This window comes from Struthio camelus, chromosome 6 (genome assembly GCF_040807025.1).
Source record: "Struthio camelus isolate bStrCam1 chromosome 6, bStrCam1.hap1, whole genome shotgun sequence".
Taxonomy (NCBI): domain Eukaryota; kingdom Metazoa; phylum Chordata; class Aves; order Struthioniformes; family Struthionidae; genus Struthio; species Struthio camelus.
Window position 1 is genome coordinate 14,691,477 of NC_090947.1, and position 24,812 is coordinate 14,716,288.

General features: G+C 36.6%; 1 protein-coding gene across 2 annotated transcripts in view; it reads left to right on the plus strand.

The window, feature by feature from the left end:
• Positions 1-24,812, plus strand: part of HIBCH (3-hydroxyisobutyryl-CoA hydrolase) — a 42,150-nt gene that overhangs the window by 2,547 nt on the left and 14,791 nt on the right. For both annotated transcript variants that reach the window (XM_068948317.1, XM_009673895.2), the window contains exons 4-9: positions 1,006-1,090; positions 2,031-2,111; positions 4,016-4,068; positions 17,754-17,832; positions 21,421-21,566; positions 22,658-22,744. In XM_068948317.1, the coding sequence (XP_068804418.1) occupies positions 1,006-1,090; positions 2,031-2,111; positions 4,016-4,068; positions 17,754-17,832; positions 21,421-21,566; positions 22,658-22,744 (531 nt within the window). The remainder of the gene's footprint in view (positions 1-1,005; positions 1,091-2,030; positions 2,112-4,015; positions 4,069-17,753; positions 17,833-21,420; positions 21,567-22,657; positions 22,745-24,812) is intronic.

Consider the following 24,812-nt stretch of genomic DNA (forward strand, 5'->3'; position numbering starts at 1 on the left):
ACTTGTTTGGGTGCAGGTTTCGTGGGGAGGTTGGGTGCCTGAGACAAAGGATACAAATCATTAGGAAGCAAGGTGGCGTTAGTTTCATTCTTTAAAGAACAACTTTATGGAGTCACAGGCCTTCTTTCTACCGGGTACTAAAGTATGTGAAATTTTGAGTGTGCAAACAGTCCTGTCTCATGTAATGTTATTATTTATCATATGCGTACAGTCACACTTAGTAAGTATCAGTATTTGTTGGATAGTTGCCTGCCTTTTTGTATTTTGGTTGCAAGATTATGCATTCTTTGAAGAACATTTAAAGAAAGAAATACTTAATTTTTAGTACTGAGCTTTATTTGAAACAGTCATAAAGATGGCATAACTTGTAGGTGTAGTTTCTGGTACACAGAACTAGCTTGTTTCTCCTTTATCTGGGTGCACTTACTTGATTAAATGACAGAAATACGAGTTTTTTTCTTGATACTGTTGCATCACTACTGAAGTCTTGTATCGGTAAATTTAGTTCAGAAAAAAATCTAGCCTTTCTACATGGCAAAAATCTGTGCACAGAGCAGGCATTGATTCTAGTTACTTTGACAAAATCCATCAATTACGTGAATGCTGTTTTTCCGGCCTTGCATCTTAGATTCACACAGCTTTTTGTCGTCCGGCCTGAAACTTGATAGTAGATCTTCCACGTTCCCAGCTTTCTGCCCCAGCATTGAGTTCCCATTATAGGGCCCTGTTTTAAGGAGGGCTGCCTTTCATCAGGGATTGGGAGCACCGTATAGGCATTCTTCTGCAACAGGAGGCAGCTCTGCGGATCCCTGATGTCGACATTGAATAGGAGTGATAAAATAGGAGCGGCAGTTAGAAATTCCCGTACTGGTGTATCTCAGACTAGTTCGTTTGTAACTGAAGTGTGGTGTGATTTGCTTTTTTGAAGAGGTGAAAGAAGAATTATAGGCAGTACACGGAGAAAGAGGACTTTAATCTTATATGGAAACGTTTACTTTTTTTTAGACCTGGGAGCAAGATCCTGAAACTTTTCTGATAATTATAAAGGGAACTGGAGGAAAAGCTTTTTGTGCTGGGGGTGACATTAAAGGTAAAGAATGTACTCATTTAACTATTTGAGATGTCTTTCCTAGTTATCAGTTTAATATTGATTGATTTCCTTTATTTAGCGTGACTAAGGTGAACGGGGCTTGCTATACAACAGTAGGATATTAGTTACACTGACTTCTTATGACACCTCGATGCGCAGGTTATATATAAGTTACTTGTCATGAAACAGCAGGTGGAATGTTGTATAAAGGAACAAAAATTGGTTTGTTTATGAATAGCTGGGTAATGGGAACCAGCCATCCCAGGGAAACATGGATTCTTGTCTCTATCTTACCTTCCTAGATTTTCATTGCTGATGGCTACTTTGCATGAAATTTGAAGGGTCCCAGTAGGCAGCTCTACTACTCTTGAATAATTTGTATCTGATGTTTGACTCTGAGGTGGTTAGATAGAGCTGGTCACAGTGATCCGTGTATTCATGATTATTCTGTAGCTATGAACTGTAGTAAATCTCCAGACTCGGAAAGTGATCAGTTTTAAATCCTAGGCAAACAAGTAGCACTGGTTATTGTTAAATTATGTCCTGCTCTCACTGCCTTCTCATTTTTAGTATTCAAAGTCTTCAGCATAATCAGTTGTAAGTGGCTATTCCAGGTCTTGATATAGAATATTTTAAACATGACTACCAGCCAGTGGGAAGGGGTCCATGAAGGGTCCATGAGAGTAGAAAACGGACTACACTCTCACAAGAAATAAGTATGTGACAGCGTCTAGCATTATGAAAGGGACTCAAATTTGGAACTTCGCTCTCATGTTAAGTTGACAAAATTGTTTGCTCACATAAAATACAACAGGATTAAATTAGTATTTGACTGCTGTAGGGGAAAAAATTGTTATCATGCTATATGGATTTTCATACTTTTTTGATATATGCTTTCTGTTAAGCTTATGGTTATCTTCAGAATTTTCATTTCTCTTAGTCATCTCAGATGCAGGAAAAGTTGGAGATAGACTGATACAATATTTCTTCAGAGAAGAATATACCCTGAACAATGCCATAGGTATGTTTAATAACCAAATCTAAAGTAGTATGTTTTTCATAATAGGGGCTTTGAGTGCGAATTCACTTTCTCTCTTTGCTAATCTATAAAAGTTTGAAGTAATGAAACAGAAGTAGTAATTTTTTTGACTGAGCTCAATATTAGGAATGTTACATATGTCATTTTTATACCTTGTGTGCAGTATTTGTTTCTTGTGCTTAACATATCACATAGCTACCTCATCTCAGAGTTTTTGGTAGTTGCATTTCAGTTATGAATGAAGTAAATCTTTGATACAGACAGTACAGTTATGCCCTAAGTATTGCTGATCCACTTCAAGACATGAGATAAAAATAAATGCCTGCAAAAGGCAGTAATATTCAGTCTAATAGCAGAAGACCAAATTATGTTAAAGGTAGGGTAAAGAATATTTTTCTTTAGGGTGAAAATGAAGAGTTGAATATTTCGATCAGAAGACACTTTTCAGAACACTGAATACAGTTCAGGTTTTAGGCATTCACCTGAAGCATCTAGTATTAGTCACTAAAGGAGAAAAGGTGAATATGTTGCATAACAACCTAGAAATTGAGAGAGGAATGTAGAATAAGAGCACTTTCTGAAAAGTTATGTTTCTTTGGTTTGGCAGAGTTCTCAGTTTTAGTATGTTTGTTATGTACCTTTCTTGCCTTCAGCAAGGAAGATGCTTTAAAATTTTCATGTACTTGGAAAAACTTCGTATTAACCTGGCAAATATTACAAGGATATATGCTTTAAACACTCTTGAAGCGATTAGGGTATTTTACATTTCTAATGCATATAATTAATTATGAAGCATAAGTTCTAGCTAAATTTGATATGATTGTATTCATTTAGGATTGAGATTTTTGTGAAAAAGATTTATGTTTTGTGTTTTACAACTTCAATTGTAAATTAAATTTTAAATGCTATGTAATTTAATTTTAAAATGCTGCTTTCACTGCATTTGCTGTTGGAAGGGCACTCTTCTGTGGAAATTTGGTACAAAGACTAGCATCAAGAACCGATGCACTGGTTCATGTAAGAGTAAAGTTAAAAATGCAATTCTTCTAATAATTTAGTCACACGAAGAATTTAACTGTTTTAAATTAGTGGTTTTTTTTTTTTTTTTTTAAAGGCAAGGCTATATGGTTGCTGTAGAAATCCTAACAACATTGTTACAGCAGATAGCAGCATCGGCAATTTGACTGGAATTGAAAACTGACTTGAAAACACTGCGTAAGAGGCAGTAGTTTCATTCAGAGTGAACTTATGAGTCTTTGCTTGAATGGTAACTGAAAGTGTCAGGTCTTCAGTTTCATACCTCCTAAAAGCTCCAACAGCTAAAATTGACAGATATAATCAGTATTTCAAGACATTACCATCTCTGCCTGTCTACCGTGTCCCTCTCCCAGGGCTGTAACATGTAACAGACGTGTCAAGACAGAACATGTTCACATTGCAGTAGTTCACGGTCACGTTCTGGCTGAAACCTGCTAATGAATCTGGCTTTGTACTGAAGTACTGGACTGCTGGTTCACACTCTGTGCTGTTAATCCAGGCTGTGAGATAGTGGGAAAGGGAAGCTGTTGTGTCTGACATACTAAGTTACTTATAATAGCAAGATATGGCTAGGTTGTCAGGTACTCACATAGCAAACACCCTGACATTTGACAGTTTAATGTTCTCTTAAGACGGTACAGGAATGCAGTAAGGAAGGAACTGATGTTTCTTTCCATTGACTAGGAATTACTTGAAGTATTTTCTTTATAGGTTGATGTTTTATTATTTATCTTCTGTTGCTTTCATAGAATTTGTTCTTTTGAAATAAGACATGGGGAAGCGTGCCATGTATAGTTAGTCACAGTCCACTCTTTTCAATAATGTGCAGTTGTCTGCATTTCTCCTAGGCACTTGCAAGAAGCCATACGTGGCACTTATTGATGGCATTACAATGGGAGGGGTAAGTACAGTACCCTGGTGCGATATCTGATATCATTTGTCTTAAAGTAATGTCATATTCTGTTTTCAAGTTGAAGGACGTGCACACGTGGTATTTCAGACATTCCAATTCAGTAGCAAACATCTTAACCTGAACTCTCTCTGTGTAGCTTGTTAGAGTAGATTGCTGCTCTTTTACTGCTTCTGCTGTTCTTTGATAGCTAGCACAACTATTGCCAGATCCTCAGAGGAAGCAGTCTGGAGAAAAACAGCAGGATCCTGTCACTTTAGCAAATACCATTCACAGAGTTTTTGGAAGACTTGGGTGTCAGCTTGTAGATGATACAAGAGCTGACAAAAATTTTGCACTCAAAGTGTATAAAAAAATAGAACTGTGTAGTACAATTAAGGAGAAGTCTCAAAAACTGGAAAAATCTCATTCAGTGCTGTAATTTGATGGAAGTTCAATCCTGATTAGATGTTCAAAACATGAGTTCTGTGTTTTTCCATGAAATGATCTAGAAACGTATCTACTGTCTCACCTCTATAGTACTCTTAGAACGAGTAAAAAGATCCTTCCCCTCCCTGCCCCAGGCCACAATTTATTCTAAAGATATGACTAGAGAAAACTCCATTACATTGCTCAGTGGTAATTGTTGTTTTAACAATTGGATCTAAATACCATGAATACGTAGTTAAATGGCAGTGCCATGCTTTTCCTCATTCTGACATGTTCTTTGTTCTCTCCGGTTTGACATCTGTTGGATATATATATGTCATAGCAGGGAATCGTATATGATACAATCATTTTGAGGTATTCTGAGTAATGAGTGTGACAGTGTCACACTGTTTGCATGCCGTATTGTCACTGAGCTTTTTGGGTACTCACAAGTATTCCTGCACTGCTAATTAGGACTGCTTCAAAACTGCTCCTGAACAAGTGCTCTGCACTCACCACTGAAAGCAAAGATGTAAAGAAACTGTGTAATGTAGAACAATCAGTAATTATGGTGGTAAGCTGCTTAAAACGCTTATGCTGTCAGTTTATTCGGTAAGTGGGGTTTGTAGATTTGTCTTTGGTTTGAACATATCTGCTTATGGTATTAAGTTGAGGGTATTTATTGCCAGACTTACACAGCCTGAATATATGAGGATGAATTTTTTACCTCTTAACCAGGACATTTGAAACATGGCATAGATCTTAAGATGTTATGCAGATACCCAGAAATTTAGAGGACCTTCCACCCTAGAGCCTGGTCATTAGAGATGTATGGTACCTTGCTGAGAGAGATAAGGTCAGGGTAGTTGACCAGATGAGTCACCTCCAAGATACTACCTCTCTTGAGAGCTACTCTTCAAGTTTTTTTTTTTTGGACCCTTTTCTACACCTTGCCTTCTGTTCTACCGTGTTCCTTTTTAATGTTTTAAGAGATAATGTTGTCAGGCGTTTCCATTAAATAAAGTTTAGCACAAGTAGAGGTATTGGGCATGCAAGACCTCTAAAGCTTTACATTAAACACTTTTTTCCTGCCTGTTTGAAAAACAGTATTTTTTATTTCAGGGCAGCAGTCTATAACAGCATTTCTGAAGAGGTATTTTGCTTTTTCTTGTCTTGTGCTTTCTGAAAAGGAAAAAAAAAAACAAAAACCATAAGACTCCAAAGCCTCTATGCTTTAGTAGTCATTAAATGCTGTCATTCAGAGAGAAAGCATGCCATATTCAGGCTTCTGTGTTGCTGACTCTCTGGCTGGGTCTGATAGGCAGGGTTTTGTTTCTTCTGTGTTGTGGTTAAATCCTTGCGATGCCGTCAAGGCTCCAGACCGAGGCTATCGTTATCTTTCATGTCAGTACAATATGAGCACATGGTCTATTGACATTAAGTTCATTAAAGACAAGATGCAAGTGGAATAGCACGTGGTCCTTCATTAGGCAATAGCTCTCTTCCCCTTTGTTTCTCCCCTACCAAGCCTCAAAGATCTCAGCTATAGATAGCCTCCCCCCCCCCCAATCTAATGCACATAAATTACTTGTTTCCAGCACAAAGGGGAGAAGGGGACTAGTTTTACAGTCCTTTTTGCAAAAAAAGGCTTTTATCAAAGATATGAGTCCTAGAGATTTGTGAATAAGAGATAGGGAGTCCATTTATTGCACGGTGTTTTGAATAATGGCATTAGCAGCTATGAAAGAGCAAGTCCACCCAAAAGCTGATGTATTTTTAAAGGCGCTGTAGATTGCACCTTATGATTGTGGCCTAAGCAGGAACAGAAATTTGTCCTTTGAAAAGCCTTTTTTTGGGGAGGGGGATTAAAAGAGCATAGTGGAGTCATATGATTGTGCATTGCTAAAATTGTTAGTTCCCTGTCTTTTAAAGGGAATATTGAGCTTCTAAAAGACAGCAGTTAGGTATCTTACACTAATGCTTCACACTAAATACACCTCCATTTCACTGAATCCTTTGCAGATTTTAACTGCAATTAGAGTTTGAAGGACAACCCATTTGCTTATCCTCAATTTGATGTTGCTAGTAGCAGTTATCCTCATTTGGGGGAGGGGAGTAGATTTTGACTGAGCAAGTGTGTAATTTAATTTAGGGGAAGAAGCAGCTAAGTCTCGAGTTGCAGACCATTTAAATTTGTTTAATAGATGATCTTGAATGCTTTTTAATTTGCATTTGTTACAGCTACAGTTTACTCTAAGATGATGTCCTTCTTACAGGAGTGCATGTTTTCATCAATACATATTTTTTCATTTGCAGTACCCTGGAAGTATCTACTGATGGTTTAACTTATTGGGGCAACAGCAGTGTTTTTCAGTAGTGATTATTTTTTGTGCATGTGATTTGTGTTAGTTTTGACCTGTCTTCTACCCTTTTGCTTTCAACCTCCCATTCCCGTTAATAAGATTAGTTTGATTCCTCTGATTGGACCAGAGGATGGTCCAGTGAATACGATGAGAAAGTGTGTTAGCTCCCAAAGTTATTTTTCCATCTCTTTCCCCACCCTCCTGTTTGTAGGCCTACTGTGATACAAAAAGGTTCACTGCAGTGAGATTTTATAGACTGAAACCTGCCAAAACAGACCTTGAACTTGCCATGGTCATACTGTTATCTTGTTCTGCTTGCTGTGTGTATAGACACTATCCCACTGTAATTATTCACTAGAACTGCATTCATGAAGGAGTAATTATTCACTAGAGCTGTGTTCATTCTGTACACAATATAGTTAAATGCTTTCTTTTAGATCAGTCTTTGAGATGCTAGGGATCTGTGTTTTTGACACAATTGGATCATATTTCATCTGTCTTGTACTCTGGATCTCAGTATCTTAGTCCCTAGAAGCGAGTGAGCACCACAAGCGTTTGTCACTTGCGAACAACAATGAAAGGCTTCCCCCCGCCCATTTTGATATAAAAATCCTTAGCTTTAGAAATATTTTTAAGCTTGGGCTTAAAGATCAGGGGCCACCATTACCTGCTGCAATTTTACTTTTCACTTTAGACTGTTTGTCTATGGATAAAAATAGAAGCAAGTCACTTTGTGGTGCCTGAGCTATCGAAACAAGGAAGCGTGAACACTACTTAAGAGCGGAGGTACTCCTTTGCAGGATTACATGTATGGAGTGCACTGTTGTTACAATATGGAATCAGTTAAAAGTCAAATAGTGTAATAGAAACTCTGTTAAGTGTTTAGATAGTAAATGTTGCTACCAATGTACGAGCATCTTAGGTTTGTGATGATAAAAGCTGGAATTGCATCCAAAAAATGAACTAGTTTTGTTTTCAGCATTATTGCTTGGAGATTGGTAGATGACTTTCTTGAGAACTTAATTAGCCAATAGGTGGGGTTGTGGAGCTTGTTTTCCCACAGCTGCTATTCCTATAGAACTTCAATTTTTAATGAAGTATGTAAATGTCTTCCCACCTCCCCCCCCAATCTTTTTTCATTTATTCAGCTTCACATGACAAGAACATCTCACGAAGCAAGGAGGATGGCATGTCATTAAAGAACAGTGGAATAAGTTAAAGATACCTCAGTCTTAAAGGATACACCCTGGGTATATACTCTCATGTTTCTAAAAACTAATTTTCAAATTATTTCACTTGACTGCTGTCCATAGATATTTTGTTTCCTTGAAAACAAAATACCCAACCAGTGGACAAGAAATGCACTGTATTTAAACTTGCAATTTTGTTATCTATAAAGTAGGTACAGACTAAACTGGTGCTTCTTGGTTCTAGACGTTTTCAACTTAATCTTTTCCCCAGGTATTTGCTGTTGAATAGAAGTGTTGCTTCATAAGGTCAGTCCAAATCCATGCTTTTAAATAGGGCTTTGGCACAAAATAAATTACTGTGTTGGATACTTCAGGAGACTGACCCTTGGAAAGGTCAAAAAAATATTTTTAACCTGTTTCAGTGGATTAGCTGTGCACCTTATAAACTATGGTACAACAGAAGTTGCAGCTACAAGTGCACTTTTAACTTTTGCTTATATCTTACATATTGAAAGCTGAGCCAAATAAAGTGCATTAGATTTGAATGGTGGCTTTCAAAGGACTGGGCTTAGAGTTTAAGGAGAACATTTGAAAGTAGACACTAAGAATATAAGTTGCAGGGTGTAGATTTGGCAGGCTAATGACTGTGGACTAGGAAAGCTTTAATTCCTTGAGTATTAGCATTTTAGTACCTGTCTACTTTCAATCTACGTTTAAGGCCAGTCCTTGAGTATTAAGGTGCTTAATAAGGTTGATTTCTGGGAAAGTGTTATTAATGAATGCAGTAGTTTGAGGTTTAGCATACTGCTGAGGAAAGATGATAGTGTGTGTTATCACACACTGTCCTTCAAAAATAAGTTTTCAGCTAAGAAAATGGAATAAGGTAATTGTGATTGTAGTAGTTGATGATCTTTTCAAACTGGTGGTGGCTTGAACGTAGAAGGCCGCTTTAAGTAACACGTACACTTTTGGTAAGTAGTTTTGATAAGTACTTGGTGCATGATTGATGAAGTCAGATTTTGTGTTGCACTGGTATTGGGATTCCTAAGTTGGGTATGGTCCAGCATTTCTGAGAAAAGAGACTAATACAGCTATCTGCACATTGAAAACATCAAGTAAAAGCGTGTAGCTATTTTAGTGCAGCCTAGAATGAATGTTCTGGTAACAGCTTAGTGTGATACTGGAAACCGTTAGTCTTGACTTTTGCTGGCTGGGAGGCATTAATAGGACAAAAAAACCTCAGTAAACTAATGAAAACTAGATGAAAGTGTTGCTAGCTTATAACTTACAGGGATTAGTTTTATGATCTCTGGGGGAATTGGTCCCTTTATTGAGGCACTTTAGAGTTTTAGGCATTTCAGTTTGATTATGCAATCTCAGCATTGTTTTGTCTGTATGGAAATGACTTGGTTGTATCAGTTTAGTAGTCATTCTGTTAAAAGAAATCCTTCCTCTTTAGAGCTCACAGGGCTAACTTAAGTTTAAGCATGCCGTATATAAACTGGCATACCAGAAGTCTATCATGTTAATGGCCTTTGGCTCCTGAACATGTTGAGGGAGGACTCTGAGAGGGCATTTATAAAATACTCTCTTCCTTAGTATGATATTCCAGAGCGCCCATGATTTAGAAGCTTCCTGAGCTAACAGTTGTTTCAGAACTCCAATGTTAAATAACCACCAGTAGTTGTACTTATCTCTGTATTCATTTGGTCTTTTTGACATTAAGTAGGTTTGGTCTCAGTTTCACAGTTGAATTATATGCTTTGGGATAACCTGTTTGCTGCTGTTTATCAGGCCAGTTGCGTAGTATTATTGAATGCATACATGTGTAATTATTAACTAGGCCGAAACAGGCACTAAAATAGTTTCACTGATGAATACAGGCTATTCTACAAATGTAGGTGTTCTTTTCTTTGGACAGTTAGATACAGGATTGAAGCCCTTAGTCTCACCTGTTACACGCTAAGTTTCTTTTAGCAAGTACAGTTGCTTAGGGGAAAGCTTTTACTTAAAACTGGGAGTCTACATTTAAGTTACTTATGTAGAGGATCCATAAGCTGGCTACTAGAGTAGAACTGTTCAAAGCACTACCTGAGTCTGCATTAGTCACTCAGATAGTACTGTCAGGTAGGTTAAGCTATAGTCTACATAGACATGTAGAGCTGAAAGGAACCTCAAGATTATTCTTCTATCTTTGAAGCAGGATTACGTATAGCTAGATGATCCTCAGCAGACTTTCAACTGATCTGTTCTCAGAACTCTCCCACATCAGGGATTCCAGCATCTCTGGGTGTCCCACTCTAGTGCTTAATTATTCTTACAAGTTAAAATTCCCTAATGGCTAGTTTAAGTCTTTAGCAGATGTAATCAATATAATACTACCTTACTCACAGCACAGTAAGAACATTTTTGAGATACTTTCATTTCTTTCTCTCAGCCATCCCTTTTTAACAGGGGCACAGCTAGTTATTCAGCCTTTACCAGAAGTTATATTTAAGTCTCTTGGCCTTCTTGCAATCTTCTGGACTCACTCCAGTTTGTGTACTTTACAGTTCATTACCAGAGACCAGATAATTTTTCAGCTGGGGCCTGATCAGTACTAAGTAGAACAGAATAATTCTCTCTCCCCTTTATACATTACAGAGGCTATTCTGTCACAATGAGCTCATGCAAATAGCAGCCTCTCAAGGTATCAACTGCTGTGAAGCCACCTCTCCTGGTTAGTCTTAAACCTATTGCTTTTGCCTCCATTTCCTTACATAACATAAATTTTTAATCACAGTACATTTCCTTATCACTTACCTTTTACCAGTTTTCAGTCCTTTTTCTTTGGAGGGAACTTGTACATCAAAGAGTCCATCATTTTGAGCTACCCTTTTTAACATGGACTACAAAAAGAAAACAACACCCAGCTCCCTCAAAAACCCTGACAATCACTTTGGCTGGTGTTGCCTTTTATAGCTGCAGCACATCAGGCTGATTAGGCTTCCCAGATGTATAGAATCTGAGCTGAGTGGGTGCACTTCAGCCCTTTTGTGCCTCTTGGTAGAGAGTCTGCTATATCACAATATCTGAAGTAGCTCTTTTTGCAACAGCATCACATGATTAAATCATATTAAATTCATGGTTGCTATAAACTCCTGAAAGCGTCTAGGCATTTGTTCCATTAAAAACATACTTGTAATCTCTGTATTTGATTCTGTTTTCTTAGGTGTAGTTCCATTAGTTTCTATTTCTTTTTGCACCATTTCTCCAAAGTGAAATTGTTTTGAATTCTGATCTTGCCTTTCAAAGTGTTTGCTTTCCAAAAATGTAATCTGGAAATTTTATAAATCCTTGTCATTCCATCATCCAAATAGCTAATGAAAATATCAAATAAAATTGTATTAATGATTGCTTCTGTGCGACCTTAATTGAGGTACCCTCTCAGTTTGATAATGAACTGCTGGTATCTCTTCTTTTAATACATTTTCAGGTGATTGTGCCCCCCGTTCCACAGTGATGTCATCTAGGCTCTGTTTCCTTAGTTTGCTTGTGAGAACAAATTATGCTGCACATGGGGAAGCATCAGAAACTTCACAATCCAGAATATGAAACGTTTTCAGAGTGCTGCTTTTTGAGTGACAACATTTGAATATAAATGATAGGATTATTGAGCGGTTCCAGAGAGAAAGATGCAGGCAAATTTCTGAACCTGCTCTAGTTTCTCCATGAATTGGAAAAAACTCCTTCTACTGTACATCTGCCTGTCCTTGCCTTCTGGACTACAGATTCAGAATTACTCCTTTTTTTTTTTTTTTTGATGTTGCAGTAGAAAGAATGCACTGAGTACTTAACATTTAGCTCTTTTTTCCTGTGTTAGTGTCATTTGATTTGGTCAGCAAAAGATTCTAGTAGCTTATGTAGACTTTCATTGTAAACATCCAGATCTCTTCCTAATGTGTAGATCGTTTAGGCAGAAGTTTGCTTAGCTGAAGTTGGTATCTTTGCTCTGTAATTATTCTCTGGCATCATTTAAAGTTCTTTTGTTTTGGTGAGGACTTCAGAAGAATTTGATTTTGGGGAAGAATCACATCTGTCCTAAAAATTCAGTGGTCAACAACCTTAATCTGCTCACTGCCACAAACAGTTTCCTGTGGTGTGAAAGTAGGAGAGAAGGGTCTGCCCTCGCTCTCTGTGCCCTTTGTGGTTATGGCTATCTAGCCACACATTGTGCAAACACGGACAGATTCCTTCGTTCTGAGCAAACAGCCTGGCATGAACACTGTGTATCTTTTGCAGATTAGTGAAACAGAATCACAGCGTACATAAAACTTGATGTTTGCCTGTTGTTTTCCATTAAAAGTATTTGAATAAAAGTTGTGAGCCTGTGTCTAAAAGCAAGGCTAAAATCTTGTAAGCCACTGAATATTGGAATTTCAGTAGCAAATGTTTAGCTGAAGTGCCTCAAGAGTGGAAGAGGAAGGTGGGAAGTGTAAAGACAGCCGACTGCTTTACTTCAGCGTGATCTCACTTGGACTATGAACTGTTAAACGAGACTCTTTAGAAAAAGAAGCCAGACAAGTATTACAAGCTACTTACATTGCAGCTGCTATGTAAATGTTTTCTTGCAAGTTAGGTGTCTTCTCATATTCCTCAGGCACATAAAATAGAACAGGCGAAACAATAAACAAAGCTCTCCACCTCTCTCCATATTGTAATATGTCTTGTCATCTGGTTTTTGCATGTGCTTTTAGAATATATTAAGTCATGTACTTACAGCTTTAATACAGAGGTAGAGAGACCAGAGTTTGAGATGTGTTCAAAGCTAGAAAACATCAGAATTAACCTTATCTGTAAAAATCTCCCTTTTTTGCCTACTTGTAACAGAATCTTTAATCAGAACAGTGTGCTTCCTTGAAGTCCATAGGTGGCTATTGCTCACAGATCAAACAGCTGTTCCTTTATTGTTTGTCAGGTGCAAATTGTATTGTACCCTGTTTAAATTTGGCTTATTAATTATTATTAATAATATACATATCGACTTTTTCATGAACTTCTTTGAGTGGCTTCTAGCTGTAGCACCTAAATGTTCATGAAAAATAATTGTTTTTCTCAGCATAGCACTTCTATCAAGTGATGGACATTATTCTTTTAACCCTTTTTATGGCTAGGAAACTGGAATTCATAGATAGCATTGTTAAATATGCCCACTGCTTCTTGGCTTGATTCTCCTATTTCTTCCTTTTTATTAAATACCTCATGCTTTTTTTCACTCATCACTCACTGAAACTCAAACATCCTTGGTTTTGTTTTAATTTATGCTCTAAAATCTGCTCTTGTGCAAAAGTAATTGTCATACTAAATCTAGATAAGCTGCTTTCAGATTGTCTCTCTCCCCTGCTCTTCCCCCCTTCTCTCCCTCGCCCCTCTCAGAACATGCACACGTACCATATAGAAGCTGTGCCTCAAAGCTGAACGTAGCTTTTACTGTAAAAAGAGAATACAGATTTTGCAAATAGTTATCTGTTGTACTTAAAAACCAATCTTTGTTAGATTGACTTGTGTACCACTTAGGTTTTGTAATACAGGATGTTGAAAACAATGTTGAAGCCAGACAAAAAAGGGATTCACTCTTCACTGATCTTGCAGTGTATTCACCATCTGGCACGTTGGTCTGCCTGCTAAGCTCCTGAATGCGATCCTAGGGACAAATAGCGCACTTCATTTTGTAGTTAATTGGACTATAATATGAAACAGCTCTTAACATCTATTAACAAAAACTGCTGAACGTTCTAGGATTTGTGTGTGATGTTATTCCTCAAAGGGCTCGTCATAAAGCACTGTCTTGAAAACTAGTATTTTAGAATAGAGGTTTGACAACTGTACTGGTAGAGTAAGCAAAACTCCTCTCCCGTCCCCTCTGAAACTGCAGTGACTGTCTTGTTTGCTGTACAATATGAAAAGGAATGGATATTGCTGTTTTCCACCTAGAAAAGAAAGCCAGACTTCCTGAACATAAATGAGACAGATGTTGGTATTATATAATGGTACTGCACTTAATATATTAGAATCAGAGATTAAATGTTCTTTGCATTCCTGCACAAAGCAATGAGAAAGAGAGAGACCACCTCATAGAGCAAACATCAATTGTGTGCTCAGACTAAAGTTGAGATTTTAAGCTGTGTTTTCTAGATTATTATTTTTTGTGAAGCTTTTATGTATTTAAAAGAGGTTTTATTTGTGGCTTCATGGAAAGCTTTTCTACCCCTGCACATTTGAGTGTCGTTGCAGAGATTGTGCAGGCTTCCTTGCAGATTTGTTCTTTCTGCCTAACACCAATTTCTTTCTTGCTAGGCGTCCCACTCTTTTTCTCTAATTCTGTGCCTCCATATAGATGTCTGTATTGAGAGTTTTCTCATCTCATTATTTCCCTCTCCGTCCCTTTATTAGAGATCAAGGAAAAAGTTCTGAAGAGAATTATCTTTGCCTCCATCCTCTCATATTTCTGCTAATTTTTCTCATTTCCAGGAGAATGTGAATGCTCATTTTCTCCTTGGGTTTTCGTATTTATCTGTCTCCTTTCTTCTACTTTTTGTGCATTCTTTTCCCTAAGAAATAAAACATCATGACAGAATCCCCTCAGTTCACTCCTGTCATCCCCAAAAAACTATGCCCCTGTGTAAATAAAGTTCTGTAGCATGTGCCTGTCTTTTAAGAACAAGAATTTTCTGTTCAGTTTTTAGAGAAAAAACTTAAAAGCCTAGATAAGTGTTGAGGCACCTTGCTGAAATAGGTCCTCTCCCACCTGTCTGCATTCCCTGCAGACATTAAGATGTAGTGAGATGGATATATATACATTGCTTGTAGTAGCTAGATTTTTAGGTGATACAGAGGGACAAAGAGCCAGAGCTGGTCTCCCAGAATTTAATTTTCTTTTCCTGTCCATATTTGTGGATGCAGGTGCTCTTTCTCATATCTTAAACTTCATCTATATTTTGTTTTGTCCAGAGGTCTCCCTCTTGCCCTCCCTGTCCTCTCCTCCCCTCCCTCACCTCCCATAAGAATAGACTGGAAGACACTAAAAAAAGGGAAGTTCTTTCAGTTTTAGGCTTCCTGGACTCCCCATGGTGCCAGATGCTGCAGGAAAAAAACAGGAAATAAATTTTATTGTTCAGCTGAATTCAGAAAGCTGCAGTTAAAAATCCAGTTACGGTTTAAGTACTCAAGAAAGTGAAATCGGATTTAATGAAAGTTACTTCTTTCAACTTTTTTTTACTGTTAAAAACTCTACGGTTATTTTTATCACTCTAAAAATAAAACCCTAAACTTGGAAGAGAAGCTCTCCTCATGGAGTTAGCACTCCATTTTTCACTACTCCATTCATCAAGCTGAAAAATTGAGTCTTTCTTTGTATACAAACTTCTGATGGGGTAGAAAAAGGCCAGAAAAAAATGCTTTATGATGAACATTATTTGCGTTCTTAGATATAAAATTAAAAAAAAATTAAGTTTAAGCATCAGAATGAGCAAAAGGGGCTTTTTTATTTCAAGTTATCTTTATAAACAGCTGGTGGTTATTGCTGAACATGCATACAAATAACAGCAAAATATCTTACTTTATCTTGCTATAGAAAAAGCTTTAATCAGTGCAATGAAAATACGCTGGTATGATCTAATACAGGAATTGAAGATATGTTGAAGTCTTATTTCCATTTTATTTATTTAAGAATTTATTTAAGAATTTTTATAGAGCTTTTTAATGAGGGAATGGAATTTTGTCATGTAACTTTACATTTACAAGAGAACTAAATAGAGGGCCGCTGCCTTTTCTGCTGCTCACGTGAGATCTACAACCTTTGACCAGAGCTTTGAGGTATAGTCGTCAAATGAAAGGGCTGAAGGACAGATAAGGGATGAGACATAAGATTGTTCCCTAGGCAAATGAATTTCAGATATTTGTTCAAAACTCGTTTTTCTCTTCAAATCTTTAGTACTTCATATGTAGAGATTTGGCTTAATCTCTGGATATAAAATCAAGTATGATAACCAAAAATATGAAGTGTCCATTTCTTAGAAAATTAAACTAGTATCCTTAAAACTTCATACAATTATATTAAAAATTGATATATGTGGGTATACATTTTACAGAAAAAAATTAAGGTATTTTCAAATCTAATCATGTGTCACCGTAACGGAATAAGCAGTGATAATGATTTCATGCTGGGCAGAATTGTAAGAGGCCAGAGGAGAACACATGAGGATGAATGCCATTTTTATTGGAAATAACTTTTTAAAATTTTAATACAAAAGCCACCCAAAGATATCTGTTGATAAGCAAAATGAAAAGATGTTCTACTTTCTCCCTAAAAGCCTATCAAACTTACTGCTGGTCCATGCAGGCATCACCCAGTTAATTGCATTGTTTCTGATGGAGAACATAAAATATTGTGAAGACATTTTTGACAACTTGTAATCCTAGTTGGGTAAGGCACTATCTTTCTAATATCTAAAAATTAGAAATCTGTTCGGTCTTCACTAGACAGTGACTTCTTTTGAGCAAAGATTTCTAAAATATATTTAGTTTTAGATAGAGGAATGGAATGGATAGGAGGACTAGGCAGATGAACGTTTAACAGTGAGGAAAGGAAGTAAACTGAAACGGTGGAAAGGAAGAGAAAGAAAATATTTATATAAAGCAACTTCTTATGAAATATTCAATAGAGGGTATTTGTAACCAGCTAGGATCTAACACACATTTTCTATTGATAGGTATCATGTAAATAAACTTTAAAAAGTGAGGCTCTTTTTCCTATATGTCGTGGTTGTGCCCAGTAATCCAAATAGTCTTGATCGAAGCGACCTAAGTAATAGTAATTTTGCCAGATAACCATTTCCCTTCACATACATCAGTTTGCCTACTGAGCATCAGTTTGTGTGAAATAAAAACTGTATTTTTCTTGGCCCTTGCTGCTCTTCACTGTTTAAATCAGAAAACACGGTATGTAAAAATAGGAGAAGTTGTGGTCTTGAAGAAAGTATTTCCTCAGGCAAGATTGCTACAAAAGAGGGCTAGGTGCTTAGCAGCGTGAATACCGTCTCTGACTTGGAGAACCGAAGTTGCCAGGTTAAGTAAAATTGAGTTTCCAAGCACGTACTTTGAATTTTAATGAGTAAAGCTGAAGGCTTTTCCTTTTTTAATACTTTTATATTGATAAAGCTGGTAATTATCACATTTTAAGAATAGCTAAATTTAATTCTTTTGAAAGTGTCATAATTACAGCTTTGTGGACTTCACGTATATTCCATAGGTTTTTTTTGTTGGCGGCTGGATGTACAAAAGTCATAGAGAAAATGACATTAGCAAAGTGATGTCACCTTCGTTAGCAGTTTAAAGGAGAAAGTGTCACTTGTTCCCCTTCTTCCTCTCACTAATGGGCTCTTTGAAGTTAATCTCTGTATGACTGCAAATTGTTAAAGCATTGAATTCTGTTTTAATCAAATCATAAAGGTAGAATGGTGCTTTATTCGTGTTTGAATCAAAAAAGGCCTTTTAATATTTTTTGAGAGGTGTGCATAGTAAATCTAATATTATTAATTTCAGAGAGAAGCAAGAGGTGTGTTGTTTATGATTATAGTTATGATTATTTTTGCTAGCAGTTTTATAACTGCTATAGTTGTGATTATTTTTGCTAGCAGTTTTATAACAGTTTTTTTGGTTTGTGCTCCCCTAATAGGGAGTTGGCCTCTCAGTTCATGGACATTTCCGAGTTGCTACGGAAAAGACACTTTTTGCAATGCCAGAAACAGCAATAGGTAAGTATTCAACATATTATAATATATTAATGTGTTTCAAGTGTCATTGTTCATGTAACTGGGATAAGAGGTGTTTGACTGAAAGTAGTGGAGGTAATGAAGTATTTTAAAATCCCTTAAAAAAAGAGATGACCATCTATTAAAATTATTTTCTATTAAATTAATAGATTCTTATGTCTGTATTCTGGGAAGTTGATCACTGAGGTTCTCAAACCAGAGCTTACTGTCTATACTGATTGACATAAAGACTATCAAGATACAATTTTTTCAAAATGGAAATTAACGTGAGGAACTAACAGTCTTTGCTACAGATTTTATTGAGAATGTTTTTAATATAACAGTGTCGTTACAACTGAAGTTAATGCATGCTGAGCTAATGATTAGATTTTAGTGTCTGTAGTACACTAGTAGTGTTTTAATGATTAGTGTCTGTTAGTAAGGCTTAGCAGACACAATGTTTTTCATTTGTTTAAAGGATATCTTACACATTTTGTCTATTGTTTATTGATATCCAGCCTATATGAAGCATTTCATAAGACTCATTCTGAAATTCTTAAAATACTAAATGAACCTTGAAGGTCTAGCAAAACTTTCCAAATTCCTCCCCCCAAATATAAGCAAGCTCAATAGCATTATAACTCCTGAAAAAAATATAGAGCAGTTTCCTGCTAGCAGATAGTGTCATGTAGTTTTTCTGAACAAGTAAGTTTAGGATGAGGAAAAAAAAATCTATTGTGGTCTTCCAAATGTGTGTCTCTGCTAACAGACAACTTAGTAATAGTTCAAATGTTAACGCTACATGAATTTACTAAACTCACGAGATTCATAATCAGTTGTTCTACAACAAAAGTGTTTGAAGCTAAATATATTTTTTAATGTAAACAGAGAAATGCTTTCACGTGTTAAATTATTCTAACAATAAAGATACCTTTGATTTCTTGTTCAGTGGTAGAGCTATGAATAGTCCTATGTTAGCAAATATGATGTTTTTTACATACATGTCTTATGTTTACAGGGACTTGTTTACACAAAAATAAACCGTGAAGATCTCTGGAGGAAAAGCTTAGAACTTGCTTAGGGAAGAAAGTAATTAAACCCTTCTAGCATCAATTAGAAGCCAAAACACTGAAAACTATCTGGATTTAAGGGCTTAGCTGTGTTTTGAGCTCTGTGATGTATCTTTAAAAAGCCTAGCTGTCTAGATACTGTATTAATTGATCTTTTTCGTATGTTCACTTATTTCAGTAGGCATCACACCTTTTCTGTGAAAAGAAAACAAAGCGTTCACTGAGCTGCTGTGTTTTCATGCAATTATTTATGCACTTATACACCACCATAAATACAAAGTGATGTTATGTATGCCACTTTGCAAATAAAAATAGAAGACAGAGTTCCAGTTTGTAGGAGTTTCAAACTGACATAGGTCAGATAAAACATAGCAAAGCAGCTCATACGTAGGAGGGTGTGGAAAGACCACGGACTTGAAGACCAAAATATAAAAGTATATTGTAAGAAGTGGGCTGTAAGGTGCAGTTATAGTAATAATTGACACTTTTTTGTATATCCCTCTAAACTTTCAGATTTCTGTAAGTCATTTACTAACAAATCTCCAGCTACCTCTGCAAGATAAGGTGGAAATGTAGCAGTAGTACCTTTATCTTACGCTTGGCAACAGCAGAGACAGTTTTACAATTGGGACCAGAGAGAAGCTCATTCCATCTGTCACAGAATTTAGACTGCAAGTCATGGTTCCAGATGCACGCTTTTCGCTTGGTCAGTCCAACAGACATTCAGGTCTTCTCATATTTAAGTAGGGATTTGAGAAGTGATTGGTAAACACTGCCAAAAGGAAAAATTTTCAAGTGTGTGGAATATGATAAGATAAACCAGGCAGCAGGCAGAAAGATGTGGGAAGCAGTACTGAGAGAATTAAGAGGAATATATGGAACAGGGGTGCAAGAAGAGGAATATTGTAAGAGGAAAGGAAGACAGGGAGGGCCCTTCAACAGGAGACAGCAGAAGCTATAGTTGACTTGCTTATGCAATAGAGTAAGTTTAAATTGGATTAGCTGCACCTTCATTTACCCTATTTGTAGATTTCTTAAGATTTAAAGGGACCTTCATTCAATTTAGTTTTATTCACCTCTAAATCAAATTAAGTTAAACTACTCAACTTTATAGTTTATATAGAATTTATTTTCTTGTGTTTTGCCCTGTGGAAGCGCCCTGTAAAATACTAGCATGAAGATTGCTACTTGGAATCTGAGGGAGCTTACTGAAGAACAGAAAGAGGAGAACTTCAGCATCAATATTTTAATTACAGCAAGGAGGAAAAGGTTGTTATAATTGCAGTCTGAGTGGATAGGGAGAATAATATAATTGTCATTTTCGCTTTGGAGAGCATTTTTAAGAGAATTTCATTTTGAAATGAGAGGATTTGTTGCAGGAGTAGGAAATCCAGGAGGAGACAGATGAATAGAAACATAAAACTGTGTATAGTCTTGACATCAACATTATGTATATGATGGCTCAAACTGAGAAGGTGAAATATGGAGTAAACTGTTCAGCAAGTGACTACAGATGAAAATGAGGGTAAGTGATGAGCTGAGGATAATGCAGCTTAGAGCTTGTGAAAGGTACTAACAAGACTTTCAGCATTTTAGAAGAGCTACATTTCTCAGCAGCCTATAGGAAGGAAATAAATCAGTTAATAGCAACACACACATCAGCTGGAATGAGAATAGATTAGTGTAATTATAACTGGTAGGAAGTGACTCCTAAAAACAATTTCATGAAGCATTAAGAGGTAGCAGAACTTAGGGAGGATCAAAAGGGAGTCGGAGGAGGAGAGTCTGAGAGGTGACTGAGAACATAAGGCAGTGATGTACTTGTAGGGGTTACTGAGGAGGAGAACACTGAAGAGAAGCAGTTTTAAGGAAACCTTTCCTTGATTACATCCAAAGGAGAGGAATATTCAAAGGACACTAATTACCCCATCTTAAAACATTTTAGTGAACGTTTATATAACACGTACAGCTACTCTTTTGTGACCTAAGGCAATTACTTGTAAGTGAAATAGTGCTGATCTGTTAATGAACCGTCAGACCAAATATTTGTTCAAGCTTTGCTGTGCAAGAGGTAGGTGTAATTTCATCATTTGAGGTTATTATCATAATAAAAGATTTCGGAGAAAAAGCAGCTTCCAGTTTGAATTTGCACAAAGTATTTCACAATTCTTTATGTCAGTTCTGTTATTTGCTGGGAGCATGCACGTTATCTGTCAGGCATCTAAAAATGTTTCAGGAAGAGATTATAGGCAAATAGAATGAAGTTTGTTGTTTGGCATATGTGGGTAAATTATGTGCCAGTGAAAAAGATACAATTTGGAAGGTGTTTTTCAAGAGTTTACTTTTAGAAAGGACTGAGATGATGGACAAACGTCAAACTAAGTCAAGGAGAAACTTCAGGCAAGAGAGCCATACATAACTCATGGAGATGAAAGTGAGACAAGAATAAATTACTACTGAGTTACATTTGTGATTAGGATAACAGGTTCTCCCTTCACTTGTTTTGTTTCGTTCGTTACAGGCCTTTTTCCTGATGTAGGTGGAGGATATTTCTTGCCAAGACTTTCAGGAAAGATTGGCTATTACCTTGCACTAACAGGATTTAGGCTAAAAGGAAGAGATGTGCAAAAAGCAGGCATCGCTACACATTTTGTAGAATCAGAAAAGGTAAACTGCTAGCCAGTATGAGCGGGAGCTTAACCTACTACCATAATGACAAGCTGAGTTGTTTCAGCACGCCAGTATACGTTTGCCAGCATGCCTGTATGCAGAGGCACAGGTACCTTAGCTGGCTCTGTGTTGCGTATGGGGACCATAACATGCTCTCAAGCTGTCATTATGATGCTTGCTAGCTAGTTACAGCTTGGTAGAGGGAACCAGTGATTCTCTGTTCAGATGATTCCACTGTTGATAAACTAGGCACAGTTGAAGTTACTTGATGGAAAATTACATGCTCTATCTTCACGCTATCTTGCCACTGCCATATCTGTTGCTTGCTTTGTGAATACAATTTAGGCAACAGTGTCTGAAAGGAGAGGTTATTTATACAACTACAAAATCTCTAACTTAGATAATACCCCATCAATATGTTATCATTCTCTGTAATAGATACCCTATTTGTTTCTTACAGTGGCTGGAAGAGAATGTAAAAATTAGCCTCTTTGATAAAACCAGAGGGGACAGTGTTCTTGTACCATGAAGGAAAGACAGCCTTCCTTCTCTAAAGACCAGGCTTAATGGCACTGTGGACAACATTCCAGAGTTAACAGCGGATGCTACGTTTCCAGATTTGGGGGGAGGTGAAAGAGGCAGTCACTGTCACTGTTTCTGCCCTATTGGAGCTGGTTAGACACATAGGTTAACAAATGCTGTTCAAGCACAGTACAGTTGCCAGGCTCTTGCTGTTTTATCTTGAACTATCGTAGGCTGGCTTTGCCTGCCTTAGCTGTAGTCTGTGGGTCTGCTTGGGAAGCAGAGGTCTTTGCTGTTCACTGCAGGCATAATTAAACCAGATGTTTCAACACATCTGAAAAGCGGAACTCCTGCTTCTTCTATTGTCTGCTTGGTACCTCTTTAAGTCTGGCCAAAAGTTTTTTTTTCTCTGTAATAGTTAATATATATAGTTATAGTATGTGCATATACACACACACATATAAAATATATATAAAATATAGTAGCAAAACATAGCAATAGTAATCCAGGAAGTACCTTTTATTTTATCTATTTTTAATTAAATCTTTTATCTTTTTTTTTAATAGCTATCTGCCTTAGAGGAAGACTTGATTGCACTTAAATTTCCTTCAATAGAAAGTATTGCAGAAGTATTGAACTCTTACCACGAGAAGGTAATCTGGTTAATTACTATCCCAAACTGAAATCAAGGAGAATTGTTAATTAAATATGTGAAAATACAAATTCTTTTTTTCATGCTACTGATTCGTTGTTTTATGGTTACAAAAGTAATGGATTTCCAACCTATCCGAACTCTATAAAATACTGATTGGTAGCATTAATGCCTACAGTGTCAAATTGAAAATAAAATGTAAAGGTCTATTTCTTTCTTTACTTTCTACCTTTTATTCATTTTTAACTACTGAAAGCTCTCTCTTTCTCTGTGCGTATATATGTAAGTTCTCATCCAGTAGCATGATGATGCTAAAAGTACAGAACTGCGTATCGCTGGTTACTATTTTTTCCTCTATTATTCTTGAATTTCTAGCACACTTTGCAGAGGGCAAAGTAGACAACCTCTAACCAAGCGACAGTCATACAGAGCATGATGGCAAGTGCGGTCAGGGAGTTCTCCGGAAATTCAGGGTTTCTGAGAAACACAAATGAAAAGGATAGAACTAGTGTCCCAGTCCAAAGGCTGCAGCAGTTACAGTGCCAGTCGCTACGAGCTAGGCTGCTCGCTTTGGAGTGGATCTTATCTTTCCATCCCAGGAATTTTATCTACCTGAAGAAATATTATGCTAGCCTGATGCATTTAATATAAATTTTGGTGTTATTTTGATGCAAATTGGTTACAGTCCAGATTTGAAGCCTGAATTTAACGGCTTAAGTTGTTCTTTGAAAATATTTTATGTTTGTAACTTTGAAATACTTATTAAAAGACCATAAATAAGCACAGCAGCTCTCAAGATGCTAATGTATTAGCAGAGTCAAGATACGCTCGAGTGACGACATTTGAGATGTTAAAGCAATATTTAAGGAGGAGGAAAGTGCCATTTTGCCAGTGGACAAATTCATAATTCTCTCTGTTGAGATTTTGGAGAGGAATTTAACTGCTTTCATATCACATGAGTAGTATTGGTGTTAGTCCCATTTAACAATGTGCATGACAGTTAAAGGTTTTGGCTTTACAATCAGTTTATTTAGTGGCCATTTTAGGCATTTAACTGTGCTTTACAGCTTTATTTCAAAAGAGAGGAAACTTCTGGAGATTCACAACGATTTGCTATACTCCTTCGCCCTGAGTATTATTCCCCAATTATTTCGTTTTAAAATGAGCAGTGTCTACTCAACTCTATTTCTGTTCTAGAATTACGAACTTCTCATTTGAAAATTAATTAGAAAAATAAATGGGGTAAGCTAATTTACACAGTGGTACTGATTATTTTGACAAAATAGAAAGCTACAAAATAGGACTGATTATGTGTTGAAGTCATCTTGTAAAGCAGTATACATTTAATAGAAAAGGAAGCTGCTTATTTTTAGTTATCAGAGCTGGAATAACAGGGAACCTATTTCTCAGCCTCAGCTGCTGCTAGCAAAACATCTGTTTATGTCCTAAACCCCTCAGTGCCAGCAGGTCCAAAACATTTGTCACACTTTCCACTTAAATCCATCAGATCTTTCAGTCTCTTTAGTTGTCCATCAAGATCAGGGGTCAGTGAAAACTAGTTAATGCAAAATTGTTACGTACTTAATGGCGCTGTGTAAACGTTGCCTATTTAATTGTAAAGGATAAACATTGCATTAGTATTAAGGGAAACTAGAAAGATAATAAAAAACCCTAAGCCCCAGCATTTGTCTGCAAATCAAGGTGAATTATAAATAGTAGCTGACATGTTAGATATATTAGAAAAGACTGTAACTGTGAATCAAAATTAGACTTTTGAAATTAATATATAAATCTAAAAAAACAAGAAAGCGCAAAAATAGGATGTGGTGCTAAGAATAAGATTCTAAACAAAAAGCACATTCTAGATAATTTCTACTAAATAAAATTTTATAAAGTGAGTGAGAGAAAGAAGAGGAAAAGAGACGTATTCTTTCTGTTCTGTCCTTTTTTCGCTATATAAACGTAAGTGCTACTATAACTAAGAAAAAAAGAGAATCAAATGTGTTCTGTATTGGAAATCTATTTCCTTGCTTTTATATTCTCTGGGATTTATCTGCACCAGCTTCCTC